Raw genomic sequence first — 16,102 nt, 5'->3', positions numbered from 1 at the left:
TTTGGTTTTTGCATAAAATTGTCACGGAAGCCAATCGATTGATCATCGTCATGAAACAAAAATGTCTAACAGTTATATTCCTTAGTTATATTTAAATGCTCTTGATTCCGAAAATTCAAGTGCTTCTTTAGCGCGCTTCTTTCTCTATTGTCACGCCCTGCACACGTGTGATTTTTTCTTATCGCATCTATCGATGAACAAGTAGATTTATGAAGTAAAAATTAGTTTTTAGTACTTGTAAAAGACATTGAAAAGACAGAGAAATTATGTCGAATGTTTATCTATACGCACATCTATGACCTCTTGACCCCGTACCTGTATTTATACAGTTATATATACGCATTGCTTTCAGTAATGTTATATAAAGGAGAACATTTGCAAATGTAAATATTGGGGGAAAAAAAGAGTGTGGTTAAGTTGATTAATGTTTTGTATTATTTCCGTTATTGGATATGTAAATAGCAGGGATGTCAAAGAGTACCCTGTACCTTGATCTATTGGTACTCGGTTACTCGGATGTAGATTTTTGAATATTTCTATTTAACTTAATATTCATTAATTTTTAAAAACGTAAAATGGTTATTGCATTTGTACATACAGTAATTAAAGTTTCCTACGCCTTTAAATGACCGTTATTGCCAGGGGCAGTGTTTTTACAGTAATCATTGTGACTAAGCACCTGCTACATGGCTTTTCTCACCTTCGACTGTCTGCTACCCTTAATTTTTGGTTTGCTTTAATTAATGATTGTTTTCACTGAACATCGTATAAGGCGATTACAATTATTTAAATAAATTACATAATTTTGTCATTTCTACAAGAAGCCGTAATTTCTCAGGAAAAGAGACAGATGATATTACACGTGCAATTATTGATATGGTTGTGTTTGATTACATGCAAATGTTTGAAGGCAAAGGCTTTAAAAAACTAATATCCATCGTTGCACCAAAGTACAACTTGCCGTAATACTATAGAATTAAGGATCGAAAACGTGTACGGAGATCGTTAATCCGTTCTGTTAGGCGAACTCGATGAAGTTGATACTGTAGTTCAGACGAAAGGTACTTTGATGTGAAACGCAACACAAAGTAACATTAATTACCCGAGGCATAAAAACATGTCTCTGGCAATTGTGATTTATGTCTCAGCAATTACGGAGCAGATTATTATTTTAAATAAAATCACCGTGAACCATTTATGATTTTATTTCTTGTGTTTATCTGATAAATAAATTGATATGTTAATTTATTAAATTTCGTCGGACACGAAGTGTTCATAATTGTTACAACAGAAACAAACTTACGGCTAAATCTTCCATCAGAGCATGCAGTTTTATTTCTACAAGAGTTTACAATGTTATCAGTTTACTTGTTTATATTTATTTACACTTTTACCGAGTTATCGGGTACTCGATCGGAAAAACGTCCGCGTAATCGAATATTAAAAATTGACCGATTTGACATCCCTACATGTAGTAAATAGCTACAATTATATCCTAGTTTGGTTTCATACTAGAGTGTTCACAAATATGGCTATTTTAAGTGTATTATATGGTTTTGTCAGTGAGAGAAGTGGCTGTTTGTCAAGTGTTCGTCCACGTTTTGATTGTAGTCGATTTTCCATGAGTGTCCAATTCTAGAAATTTTTCTGATAAGGGGGAAAGCCAAGGAGTTGTTCATTTTACTGTTTGGGCATTTTGGGGTTTCCAGTAGGTTTTCGTACTCCAAGAAGGAGTTTGGGCGTATGTTGAGGTGAGTGCACGAGCAGGTTGGTGACGTACATGTAGGACGTGGTGCGCAAAGACAGTGTATACAGGTATACAGAGATTAGGTGACATTTCCGACTGTATAATTAAGTTAATTCTTACGTTGAGTAGTGGGGAACCTGTGAATTCAGGGCTGGAGTGTTTGAATTATATATCGATAAAATAAGTTAAATATTTTACTCAGCATACGAAAAGTATTTAAAATGTACCATTTGTTTCTATTTTATAGCACTGTATAAATAAAGCTCGACCGCTATTGTAAGCTCCTTTCTTGCAGGCATCGAACATTTGTGAGATATTTCTTATGTTGTTGAAAACAGTTACTTTTATTTCAACAATGTCATATTGCTTGCTGTCGTTGTTCTTGTAATTAAAAATTGCTGTGCAATTGGAATTGCATCCAGTCTTTCCTGAAAAAAATGTCAATACAAATGAATTAATTATAGAGATGTTATTATAAAAAGAAATAATATTACAGTATGATATTATATAAATATTGCATGTAGTTGAGTGTAACATTGAAAATTTTCACCCCAAGAAAACCACTGTCAACCGAGGCGCAGCCGAGGTTGACAATGGTTTTCGAGGGGTGAAAATTTTCAATGTTACACTCAACTACATGCAACATTTATTACATGTATATTATACTGAATGTTTTATACAAATACATATTACAGTGAACCGTGCGCACATAAATTCCGCGCAATCGCTATTTTTTGTAATACCACCCGTCGTCAAGCAATGTTGACTGTTGCTACGCAGGGGGGCGTGGCTTCATTATTCAGCGGGTAGTAGTGTTTATTATCAAATGTTTCTCGACGAATCAGATTCAAGCAATTTACATGAAAGTATAATATTTTCTTTTACAACTTTGGGGTATAATTCCTCTTTATCAAAACAATTTGGTATTTGGCCCTCCCGTCGTCAGCAGCAAATTAATTACGAATATTTGATATAATCAATTAATTTAAAAGATAGAACAAAAGATATGGAATATTATAACTGATCGACGTGCGCCAATTCATATCAGTATTTGAGTAGACATTTCCAAGTTCATTTCAAATCAATTTTGTAAAGCCAACGTTTTTGCAAATATAGATCAAGATTAGCTCCCATATTCCAAAAGATGATTTAGCTTTTGAAGAAAATGTGATAAAGTGTTCATGGAATGAGGTTTTTGTTTTAAAAAATCTTCTTTTTTTTTTTGTTCTTGGGGTAAATGACATTCTTTTTTCCATCTTCGGCTAAGATGAAAAAAATTGAAATTCTGAACTTACATGACTGTACAGAATATCATTAGTAACCTCTCTAATTATGATTTGGCTACTGTATACAATTTTAGAGGAATTCTGAGAACCAAGAGTATGTAGAAAACGTCATTTGGACCACCCTTTTGAAACCTTTATGTGAAACTGAAAATTCCCAAACTAATTGCAAATGCTCAGGGCACAAGTAACAATCTTTTATAGAATAACACGGTATTTTGGTAAAAATGTAGGAGGAGTTTTTTTTTTTTTTGTTACCTTCCCTTGGGTTAAAATTGAAAATCCAAAACTATATCGCCTCTACAGGACAAAATCTATTACATTTCAGAAGGTCAATTGGTTATATGAAATGAGATTTTGAGGACGACGAGTATGGCGATGTACGGAATGGGGTATCAACAATCAATCTTATTAAAAAACCTTTCATCTCGCTTTTGGAAATCTTATTTGTCGCTTTACGAGTGGGAAGTAAAGCTACGCAGAGCGAGATGAATTAGTCTAATTTTAATTAGACTAAAGAACAATTATACTAACTTTCTTTAGAAAGTGTGGGTATAAAACATTAAAGGCAAAAGCAACAAGTGCTTTAAAAACTAAACTAAATAATTCATAGTTTTAGATTCTTACATCATAATTTTGAATGTTAAAAAACCAAGTGAAATGAGCGGGGGAGAAAAAGTAATTGTTTGGATGGAAAAGGGAATAAAAAATTGTAATATTGTACCTCTAAACTTTCTTATACTGCTTCGTAAATCTTCTAACGATCTATTACACGCGCTTCCTTCCGATACATAAGTAAGGACTTCTCTTGGACAGACCCTTCTGCAAATATTAACAAACTGAAATTACAGCTTGCAGTGTTTGAAAAAAAGCGCCCAAATACCATTACACATCTTTTTTTTAGATTTGGAAGTACAACTTAGAGCTAGTATTGATTAATAACTCCGTCAGAATGCTTGATTTTTTAAAATAAAATAATTGATTTATCAAAATTAAGAAGAAGATTAATAATATCTATTATTTTTTTTACCTTATAGTTTCTTTTCTATCCTGACCTAGTGCAAATGAGATAGTAAGTACTGCGATCTTTAAACCTTTAAAAGATAAGGATAATTATAATAATATAATTTTCCATGCGTGAAGTGTTGTACCAATACTTATCAGTTTTGTTTTTTGATTTTTGTCTTATTCAAAACAATAGAAGAGAGTAGCCATATGTTTACAGCTGTGTGTTTCAAAACATATGCTACACTCTTTATCAAATCCATCCAACTAAATGCCTTAACAAGGATAGTTTGTTGACATTTAGTGTAATAATATAAACAAAGCATTAACTATATTTAAATAAAAACATAAGCTGCAGTAATTAAACTTAAGGTATTATTTATAATTCACAATAGTAAACTTTCAGTTACATGTAACTACATGTACATGTACCTGTATACTAAACTCTGGTTACTATTTTAAATCATTTTTGAAAGTTCCTCATTACCCTGAGCGAAATAAAATTCATTACACAATTATTAATGAAGAGTGCAGTTCGTAGTAAAAAAAATCTAAATGTTATTGATAGTACACATTTCATAGATCCTTTTATATTTTTTTACAAAGCAAAAATAAATACTGGTGCCTTTTCATAGTGTGGACTTACCAAACACAGTTCTTAAAAACATTCCTTGGACTTAAAACGTTGTTTAATAAAAATGTACCTCGGGCACATACATGTACATTATAGTATACAAGTATTTAATGTCAATTTGTCAACGCAGATTAATATACGTCCTGGTCGCATCAAATATCAAGTGTAGAACACTATAGATTCAGTTTTGTACATAAAGTGTTATTATTCATTTTTTGGAACGGATATGATCCTGACAGTTAATTTCCTTTGTCAGATACATGTAGGCTTTGATACGTAAGGCAACCAGATGTAACTTCATTTTTTGGCTTATTGTGTATCTTTATGTAATGAACTCAATACATGTTATTCTAACCACTTACCGGAGCTACCATGCAGTTTTTTTTAAATAATTCATTTTGTCTCCTTCTGCAGGGGAAACTTTCCGTACTTTATTTCTAAACTTTTGCATATATCGGGTTGAAATTTTTTATGTGATTTTCACTTGATGAGCAATAGATCAGCTTTGCATTTCCTTTAGCTTCAACTATATTTACTTTTCAAAGCATACCTAAGCCAAAGGCTTAAGAGAGCTTTTCTGATCACATTTTGTCCAGTATGTCTGTCTGTCTATTTGTACTTCTATGTGCTCGTTTGTTTGTCCGTAAAGTTTTCCATTTTTGACACTTCATCTCAAAGAACCAAATGGACCACTTCAGACTTATAACTTGCCATAAAGTATCCTCCGAGGAACGGAAGTAATTTCTTTTCCAATCGAAGGGCAACTCCCTTCCCAGATAAGATATTTACACATAAGAGAAAAATTTATTGCATTTAACAAATTTTTTTCTCAAGAACCAATGAGCTAGGAGAGAAGAAATTCAAGTAGTTCAGATCATTATGTATTCAACGCATGACTCCCAGGGTAAAAGATTGAACATACATGTAATGAACTTTTTTTTTATATATATGCATATATAGGAATAATCTTTTAATCTTTTATTCTCAAGTGTTACAATGTCAATAGTTATTATATTCATATGAAAACATCCTCAGGTAGTGTAAAATCAAATTAGTGTAAAATCCTGACCTCAGGGTGAGGTTGGGCCATTATAGAGGATTAAAGTTTTACATAAGAATGCAAAAGAAAATCTTTTTCAAAAAATCTTCTTAGGAAAAACATTGTCAGGATTGGTCATATTTATATTGAAGCATCCTCGGACAACTTGGGCTAGGGATAGGAAAAAACTAAATTAAATTTTCTCGAACATAGAAAAGATACGATTTGTCATGTTTACTGTTAACCAACTTTTATTCGTAAGCGAGAAATATAAGCTACGTGAACATGTAGTTTTGCGACATTTAAATTTACGAATATTTTTGGTTGTGAACATTTATTTTTTCTTTATATTGATAGAAAATGTTTCCTCAGTCGCGAATATTAATTGTCGCGGATTATTTTCAAAGTTACATCTATGAATTGCAAATAAAAGTTGACGCAAAGAATTGTTGATTTACAGTAATTAAATGTAAGCATTAATCGGAAATGTAGATTCATTTAATTTCAAAATCATGACCCCAAGGGCTAAGCTGGGACAACGATGAAAGAGAAAAGTTTTACATAGGAGTATATAGGAAATCTATTTTCTTTTTAAGAAAAGGAAAGCCATGATTGTATACAATACAGTATATTTGGAAAGTATCCTCAATTAGTATGGATTTAAGTTTATTCAATTCATGATCCTCTTGGGTAGAGTACGGCAACAACGAAGTAACAAAATTCTATCAAATTGCTGCATTTTCCATTTTAATGGGAACCGGGTTACACATGAAATTGGTGATAAAGCATTACAATTGCTCCGTCCTCTCCACGTGCATTACAATTCAACAAAATTGAATCAAAATGACCCGAGAGTGACAAATTATTGCTTTGCCTATCCTTAAAACAAAATATTAAAATTTCGCAAGCAATATTTGCCTAAACTATGACTGTTGATCGAGATTTGAAAAAAAAATCAACATTGCATAAGAACTTTGACTTAAAATCAATTTGACTAAACATGATAAAATGTAATCAAGTACTTCAAATCTTCAACACTCAAAAACTTCTTCTTTGCACAAAGATCATACCTATATAATAATTCAATGATCATAATTTAACAAAATAATCTGAATTCGTCTCGAAAAAACAGACATGCAATTTTCACAAATAAAATATCTTTTAAAAATATTATATATGTACATGTCAGTCGAGAAAAAGCAAACTTACAATGCAATGTATATGGTACTAACAAATAAAGTCCAATATTTATATCTCGCGATAAATGGTAAACTAAACTGGTAAAGTTAATTCAATCCATAATAATTTTAATTAACTAGTTCGTAAAAATTTACCCTTTGAATAAGGCATGACACTAAAAACAAGCTAAACTGAATCCCTGTTACCAAAGATGTGTTAAGGAAAGTAAACAGGAAGACCGACTGAAGGACATACATAATTATGTTAATAAGCAGATGGAAAAAATGGTCCCCGAACGATATGTGTACAGAAAAAGTCAGCATTTAGCTATTAAGCTCAGGTAAGCTACAACTGATATAAAAATAAGAATTATATCATATCATTGAAATTGTAAGATGAATGTTTAAAAGAGTTTTTCCTATTCCCCCTTTTTCGAAGGTAAAATAGTCATGTAAATCTTCAGAAGTTTTAGATACAGCATAGTCACTATGTGGAACAAATCTAGTCTGAGGATGGGTTGACTGCCCTGTTTATCTGCTCAGATGTGTATATTCCTCTTCATTTGACATCCCAGAGGTGGCACCTGTTAGGGCGTGGTCATAAACATCTATAGTGTCATCTTCTATTTTTTCATTAAGATGATTGTAAATATCATTAGTTTCTGATTTTACTTGATGTGTATTGGAATATTCAGGATCCCCTTTGATAATTGGTTTCACGTGTGAAATTTTCTGAAATGAATAGAATCAAAGAATTTTCAAAATGTTACTCATTATTACAAACAATGCAAGTTTCTGATGAAATATTGCATTTCAAATTGATGAAAATACACACTGATATAGTAATCTAATTATGCCACACAACATAATGTATGAATGTATATCAGTTTAATTAAAGTTCCATAAAATTTTCCCTACGCCCCCCCTCAATATAATATACCGCTTGTTGCAGGTTCTTTGTATCCTTTTGAATGCTAGTTGGCAAATCTTTTTCATAGCTGATGTTGTTCACAAATTTGGCTTCAGTGTTTCTGGAATGATAGTTTTGAGGAACTATAGAAATTATAGTGGATAAATCCAGGTATATATTTATATATTTTTAGAAGCATAATGAAGTATAAAAAGAATGGTTTAAAAACAATATCTAATTTCATGACAAAAACATTGGTAGAAGTAGCTATTATACATGTATGTACTTATACATACACCGTATAACCTGTTTTTATATACAGTATACACCGTATAACTTGAACTTATACTATACTTAGGAATCAAATAAATCATTTACCGGTTGTGCTTCCTTCTCCTTCTCCGTACATGCATTACATACATAACCGCAAGACATGTCAGAATACCAAACACGAATCCTCCAATAACAGCAGCAACATTTTGTGTAACGCTTGAGTCTCCATGTTCTAAAATTAACAATAAAAAGTCATTTGTTCTTAAATCTAATTTTGATCAGTAAGTTTTGTCATGGCATTATATTGATTCAAATTATGTACTGAGAAATGATAGAAGTCAAGATTATAAATTGTATTGCTGTTGTTCTAGCTGAAGGTATAGAGATTACTATGAACCATTTTTGCCCTATCCTTCCAAGAGAGAAAATAACAGGATATTTTTACAATGTAATTTTTCCAACAATCATTATTAATGAAACGATAAGAATATTTTATCTTGAATACCCCCTTTTCAATATAAAATATCAATTTTAATCATGTACCTAATCGATCCCAGTGATAATTACTCAAACAAATTTAATGTCTCAATTTCATCGCCTTTTCTGAGTTTCTCTTATATCCCGCTTTCTTTTCTGAATTATACATTCCTTTTTTCTTTCCAAACTTATTTACTCTATAACCCTTTGTTATGTTGTTCATTTATTAGTGTATTTGTACATGTAGTATATTGTGAACAAATAGAATTATTACGAGTACAGATTCCACCTAACGTAATTATACGAATAATGGATCTGTTATGTCTGTGTAAATTGTTACTTTTTTGTAAATTTCATTTCTTAATTTTAGTTTTTTGTCCAATGCAGAGATTATAATTAACATCCTTGATTCATCAATATCCATCCTTTTCATTATGATCAATCTGCTCATCAAAAATAAAATATTAGCTTTCCAATCTATATTTTAGTTGAGAAAATTTCAAAGTTGTGATATGATGCGGATAAAACTTTAAAATTGCTTGTTAGTAGTTGATTTTCATTGACATAATCTTTTGGTTTATTTTTAAAACAAATAAAAATATATTCAATATTTATTTCTTCTATAAAGGTCTGTTTAAGTTTAAATTTTATTTTTATTTTTTTTTTTTTAGAATTCAAGTGATTTCTCATCGCACAATCATATTTACAAATTTTGAAATTAGATCACCTTGAAATGGTTGTAAACTCTTTGATGTTTCAGTTTCAGCAGTTGGCAATTCTTTTTTAGCTACAAAATTATAGTTACAGTGTTAAATTCAGTACAACAAGGTAAACGATTTCTTTAAAAAAGAGCTTCCACAGAATCTCTTTCATTCTCTATTCCTACCCCAATTGCTTTCTCTCTCTCTCTCTCTCTCTCTCTCTCTCTCTCTCTCTCTCTCTCTCTCTCTCTTCATTATGTATCTTTTTTTCTGTTTTTCTTTATTTAGTTTATTGGAAAGATATGGTGTGTAGGAAATACAGAATATCAAAGACGGAAAATAGAAGAAATATTGTCTCATTTAAAACTAAATAATGGAGTTTATAACACTTCGAATCGAATACAACTATATTATAAAATTGCTAGAATCCTTCGAATACGAAAAGTAAATACAATTTATATGCCCCGAAATAGCTGTAAAACATTTATTTATATAACTTTGTAAACATTCAACCAGGACAATCCAATTTTATGACTATCCATAATCAAATGACTATTAACGTAGTTAATGTTTTAAAGAAAATCTTTTACAGCAATAAGCTGTGATGATTTTAGAGAGGTATACATTTCCTGTCAGAACGAATTGACCCCTTATCCGTAGAAGAATTTGAAACTCTGAAGACAATGATTAAAAAAAAACGGCTTTCATTGATCAAACAAAATCATTCAAAGTTTAAAAGATTTTAAAAGGTAATTGATGCTAAGTTCGAGTCTCAACTGGCATTTTCCTTTGGTTTCCTGATTTTCACTGGACGACACGCAACTGAAAGTTTTCAACAGAATTTCATATGTTTCTTTTTATTATACATATCCTGACCTCAGAACTCCATGTTGTTATGTCGACATCTACATGTATTATATTGTCCCAGCATCTTTCTTGGGGATGTCTCAGACAAATTTAAATTTAATGAAACTTTTCAGAAATGAAAACCAGCGACTGTTATGTGTCATTTTACTCCTTCAGTACGCTAGAGCATGGAGCGATTACTTTCAACATTAAAATAAAGAAAATATAATGACAAAATATTTAGGTCCACAATCAAAGAAAATAATTTTAATTTAAAATTAATTGTAACGACCAACAAAAAAATATGTTAGTTAATTTTAGAATTTTGAATTTAAAAAAACATCCATGACAGAAACATCTTTTTTTTAATTAAATAAGATATTTTTTGTAAGAATCGAAGTTATCGCTTCGCTTTACATAACGATAAAATTTGGAATATACCTTCAAATGCGTACGCACATGTTAAGTTTTAAATCTCATGAAATTTTTTATAGTAATAATAAAGTTACTGAACTCAGGTATTTTCCTTTAACAGTAGAATACAATTACCGACTATAGAAATAGAATTTTTTTAATGAAAAATCTAAATAAAATTGCGTTATGCTCTTGCACTGATGTCATTTATGTTTACATGTAGAGTTATGTGGGACAAAATAATAATTTTGGTTTTACTTAGCTTAAAAGAAATCTGAAATGTAATTATTATATGCAACAATGTACGAAAAAACACAAGACCGAACTGCAAAAGTGGCATTTTTATGTTAAAGAAAACCACACTGCATTATTCAGCATAAAGCATTTAATTTGGAGGAGTTTTTTTCTTTTTTCTTTTTTTTTTTTGATAATTTACTTATCAACAATTTTCTCTCCTAAGACAATATTCTAAATACTTATGTCATATGACTGTAAATTATCAAAACCTAGTTTGCTGTGGTACATGTACGATTTTTTACGTATTGCGTACAAAGACCATGAAATATTTTCAGTTCTGGTTAATGTATTGATTTGTATTTTGATGATTCGTTCTCATAAAAACGATTTCACATATTAAAAACAACGTTTATGCTTTTTTTTTTAAAAAATTAATTTAAAGCTTAAATGCTATTATGCTATTATCTCATCCCCGATTTATTCCGTATTGTCTTTTCTCTAGTTTCGGGTTCAGTTAAACAAACAATCAAAAGTTAACCCTGACATTTTAATAATGCGAGAAAGCGGATTTATAGCATAAGAATATGAAAATACAATTTCCACTCACATGGTTGACATGTTCCATTTGCAAAATAATGTTCATCCATACAGACACACATGTTCTTTCTACAAACACTTGAGTTTGTAGTTCCATTACACTGTTCATCATACCAACAGGTTTGATTGACTTCTAAATCAGCTATTATGAATAAATTATGAGTTATGTGTCCATTTTCGATATTACAGTTAAGCAATATAGTAATAACATTTAATGTACATTAAGTAACAACTTTTTGAGTCATTTTAGTTTTCACACTGCACTGAGGGACAACTATTATGAAATAGGCAAATTCAAATAGTTTATATTGACCTATTTTAAAAATATAAAAGATTGAACCATGTATTAGAAATAATCAACATAATAAAAGCAACAAATATATGATGTAAAAATTATTTATTCTCTTCCCTTACTTTGTAAGCAATGTCCTTCAATCTCTGTTAATCCTTCGACACATAAACACGTAGAGGTTGCATTGTCACATACTCTATTATACCCTGCTTTGCTGCATTGTATATCAAATACACAGTGTTCACCAATCATAACATCAACTACCGTAACGATAAAAGCAAAACAGTGGAATAAGGACATAACTACTACCTTGTTTTACAATTCCAACACAGTGCATGTAACATAAAAATGTCATTTTTAAGTGAGATCTTTGAAAACTTTAATAATAACAATATTTTTTTTTATTTCTAGAGATTAAAAGATTATGTTGTGTAAAAAAAATATCTAAATAAAATTTCTTTTTTCTTTTTAAAACTGAAAAAGACACAATGATATACACTAAAAAGAAAACAAACACATGTATATATGTTTGCTACATTTACTTTTCATTTTACCTTTTCTACAAATCCTACTAATTCGCACGTCGTCATTTTCGCAGACGCAAGAACCAATATCGCCTAGGTCTCCGTAATTGTCCTTCAAGCATTTTTCATTCGCACCACACCAACTGTTTTCTTCGCAGCCACCTAGATCAAATAAATTTTAAATCTACATAAAACAACTATCACTATAATTTAATGGACAAAAAGACATCCCATACCACATTGATCGCCTATTCTTTAATGATAGTTTCAATCTCCATCAAAATTTCACTTCCTATAACTGGATGTATGTGTTTCTTTGATAAGAATTCGTTACCCTATTCTGCTCAGCAGTCAAAGGAATACATGTATACATTTAAAACCTACATGTAAGTCTACTTTCTAAAATAATGTGTCCATTTAAGTATAACTTATTTCTCTAGAACTAATGCACTAACCACCTCCATTTATCTTTTATGAAATACAATCAGAGTATCCAAACATTTGTTGCAAAAACATGCATAAAAGCATGTTTACACAGTTAAAGGTACATGGACATAGATTTGAAGTTACTATTTTCTGTATAACATCACGACTTATATATTTCAATATCATTTAACACAAAAATAATTGTAAGCCGCAATACAGCTGCACATCGTGTGATTTTTCATTCAAATGTACCCAATGTATCATTCAGGAATAAGGTCCAAAGTTGAAGAAAGCATTTTGAGGAAAATTAATATTCTCTCCTCATACAAATTAACGTAATTAGAATCTGCCGGAAAATCAAAGGGTCGTACAACTTAGTTCTGTTTACTTGTACTACGTGAATTCTAAAATGGCACATGCTTACAATGTAGGTTTTACAATCATAATGGAATATTAGGTAAGAACAATTCTCAGTATCAAAATATCTTAATTTTCCGGTAAATTAATGATAGTTAACATTTTAGTCTGCATTCAGACGAATTTAACATGATTGCGTACAAATGTTGAAATTTTGTGCATTTGGGTGCAGGAAGGAAAATCCACCAAATCATACGTCATCGCGGCAAAATGTCAAACAAAATATCTTTCTACAGTTCGAATACAATTTGCACTTCAAATTACACTAATTTTTATGTATCATAAGTGCATTTTTATGTTGAGTTTACACTGATTTTTTTTCTTTGAAAGCCATGGGGATACAAGAAATAATAGCATGTATCAAAAAACCTGTAGGGTAGAACCTTCGCGAGCCCCACGTGAATGTTGCCGAGATCCCGTTTCTTCTTCATCCAATGATTATATCAATCTTCCAAGTAAATTTATGTCAGGAAAGTTGCTTTTTAATTTCAAGCCCTATTTTTTTTTTGCTTTTGGTCGATTTTGTCAATGTAGCAGGCCTACCAGGCTTCCCTCTCTTACCATGCTGTTTTGTTCATGTAAACTATACGCATGCGTGTATAGCATGGAATGTGGAACCTCGAACACGTGTTCTAAGTATTGTCAATGCTTTGGTTAATACTAATAAAAATTCGATATAATCGTTATAATAGCCACTCTTCATACACAGCATATTGTCAATCTCTCACCAGGGGGGCGTATTACGCCAACAGTATACAAATCACAGGAAGCGCTTTGCTGAAGTTACCGTTGTCGATAGGTAGCGCCTAAGTTTCCGGTTTTGGTTGCAGAAAGATAAGGTTACGTGCCATAAAGCGATGTTGATAGGTAGCGTCTTATGGAAGTTTCCGGTTTTTTGATTATGTACGCTTCACAGGTGTGATCAATTTGCGAAACCCTGTACACAATACTTAACTCGGAATAATGATACTTGTGAAGGAATTTTGTTTTCTAATATTTCTTCTCCGAATATAATTATTTTTCTGGATTAAAGTTATAATATTTATCCTTAATACAAAACAAGATCGCCTCTTTTCCTTAGTTTTAAGAATAACAGTTAAATATGTGAGAGTGCAAGAACGTGCCAATCAAATCCAAAAATTAAAGTTTCAATAACTTTAAGATGAAATGAAATTTTTGATTTATTTTTGTGTTATATGCTATAAAAATACATAAGTCGTGATATTATACAGAAAATATTAACTTCAAATCTGTGTCCCTGCACTTTTAAGAGAAAACATGAAATAATGAAAGTGATATATTTTTCAAATGAAAAAGATATGAAGGGCGTATCTAATCCACTTTTTTTCACATGAAAAATACTAGTATCAATTTCATTATTTTAAAACAGAGGACATAATTATCTAATCCACTTTGCACTATGGGACTTTGAAACCGTCTTTCGGATGAGACCGTATACACCGAAGTCCCCTGCCGCAGTAACCCCCCCCCCCCCCCGTTCACACATAGAAGCCGCTTCTACTACTATCAAAGTGTGGTCAAAAGCGTGGCCGATCGTGACAAATCGAAGGAGGAACGTCGTGGGGTCCTCAGAAGCGTAGTATGATCGCAGTAGAGTCTTCATGATCGGAGAGCTCTACGCTCTCACCACGCTTATTTTGAACATGTTCAAAACAAGCGTAGCGGGATCGTGGCCAACAAGAATCGGAGTGAAGTCGTAAAAAGGGCGTAGTAGAAGCGCCGTATTCGTACAAGCAGCGCGGAAGCATCGTAGAGAGATCTTTATGATCGTAGTAAAAGCGCCGTAAGAGCGTAGGAACTTACCAAGCACGCTCATACAACGCTCCCTCTACGTTCGTACTACTATCTCACTACGATCTCTTTACGTGTCTGAAGATCCGACGAAGACCTACAATGACCTTACGCCGATCATATCACGACCTATCAGACAAGAGTTTGTTCTTATACCGCTGATATTTGACCAATCATGATCTGTTAACTACACGTAAAGGGTGACACTATACTTGATGATCATTTATAATTGAGCATTTTCACATCTTGTTACAGTTATAATAATTGAAAATGCCCTAAACCATGTGGTAAAGGCCAGAAAAAAACTGCGGTCGCAAAATATGTATCATTGTTAAAATTGTACAACAAAAATCTGCAGTTTCAAGATATATTAACATAATCACCAAAATCGTACTAGAAGCGTAATGCAATCGTAATATGATCGGCACCACCGTAGCGACATCGCGGTACAGTCATCTAGGTCTGTGTAGCGTCGTAGTATGGTCTTCAATGTCGTAGTGGCAGCGCAGCGCAGCGTAAACGCACTGAGCACGGCTGCTTGTCTGCAACGGTCTGCGTAACATCGTAGTAGAAGGCTTAGCTTGTTAGCAGCACGTTTGACGTATGGACATCGAAGTAAGGTCGTAACGAAGACCATAATTTGCCAAATTGCTCTATTTTGACGCCGATCGGCTGCAATCTGCCCCGATCCAAAAAGTTTTCAGATCGTGGCTTGATCGGGTTGATCGCCGTAGAGTCGCAGCTCTGTGTGAACGGCGGGTAAGTCCTCTCACGAAAAAGACCCCTCCCTTCCCAATGGCCATGCGTGCCAGGACAATATTTGCAGCTCTCAACCAGAGAATGGTAGCATCTCCATATGAGTGAAAAATTCTCGGTGGTTTATTCTATAGATAGAAAAGATGATGCTTAACAGATATTTCAAAATTCATTGATGTACCTAAAGCGGTTTTAATTTTATGGAGCTAGTCCACGAACTTTTTGATACCCCCTCGTATATATACTAGTATATAAAGAGTACTTTTAACACTCCTCATGCGAAGAGTTCAAAAGATGTTATAATTACATGTAGAGCTTAAATGGTACGTTTGTCATGCTTTCTGGAGTGTAAGTCCACTTATTTATCAACGGGTATATAGTATTAAGAGAGAATGTCACGAACCATCAAGCTTCTTCTATGTATATCATGGAAACTTAAAAATTTGCTATTTTAAATGGCATTGATAGTAAAACATTTGGGATGCGCTGATAACATTTTGCTATAAAACACGTGGCCTTTGTGAACCGTTACCA

General features: G+C 32.1%; 2 protein-coding genes across 4 annotated transcripts in view; both read right to left on the bottom strand.

Annotated features, from left to right (window-relative positions):
- The window catches only part of LOC134266761 (uncharacterized), an 18,111-nt gene extending 13,366 nt beyond the window's left edge, over positions 1-4,745 (bottom strand). For 2 of the 3 annotated variants that reach the window (XM_062748985.1, XM_062748986.1), the window contains exons 1-4: positions 4,682-4,745; positions 4,061-4,124; positions 3,755-3,852; positions 1,975-2,175 (exon numbers count right to left, since the gene is read on the bottom strand). In XM_062748985.1, coding sequence (XP_062604969.1) covers positions 1,975-2,175; positions 3,755-3,852; positions 4,061-4,124; positions 4,682-4,703 — 385 coding nt within the window. In that variant the 5' untranslated portion in view covers positions 4,704-4,745. The remainder of the gene's footprint in view (positions 1-1,974; positions 2,176-3,754; positions 3,853-4,060; positions 4,125-4,681) is intronic. The other variant, XM_062748988.1, reaches the window with a different exon arrangement.
- A 2,449-nt stretch (positions 4,746-7,194) lies between these two features.
- LOC134266767 (uncharacterized) lies at positions 7,195-15,449 on the bottom strand. The gene is made up of 8 exons (XM_062748993.1): positions 15,263-15,449; positions 12,188-12,319; positions 11,756-11,893; positions 11,352-11,483; positions 9,274-9,333; positions 8,175-8,301; positions 7,827-7,917; positions 7,195-7,618 (listed from the first exon to the last, which is right to left on the bottom strand). The coding sequence occupies exons 1-8, from the start codon at positions 15,447-15,449 to the stop codon at positions 7,418-7,420; spliced, it is 1,068 nt and encodes a 355-aa protein (XP_062604977.1). The 3' UTR covers positions 7,195-7,417.
- Positions 15,450-16,102: the final 653 nt, after the last annotated feature.

Source organism: Saccostrea cucullata, unplaced genomic scaffold, assembly GCF_032062105.1.
Source record: "Saccostrea cucullata isolate Sc308-1 unplaced genomic scaffold, CSIRO_AGI_Scuc_v1 ctg2945, whole genome shotgun sequence".
NCBI lineage: Eukaryota > Metazoa > Mollusca > Bivalvia > Ostreida > Ostreidae > Saccostrea > Saccostrea cuccullata.
This window is presented reverse-complemented; position numbering and strand designations above follow the sequence as displayed.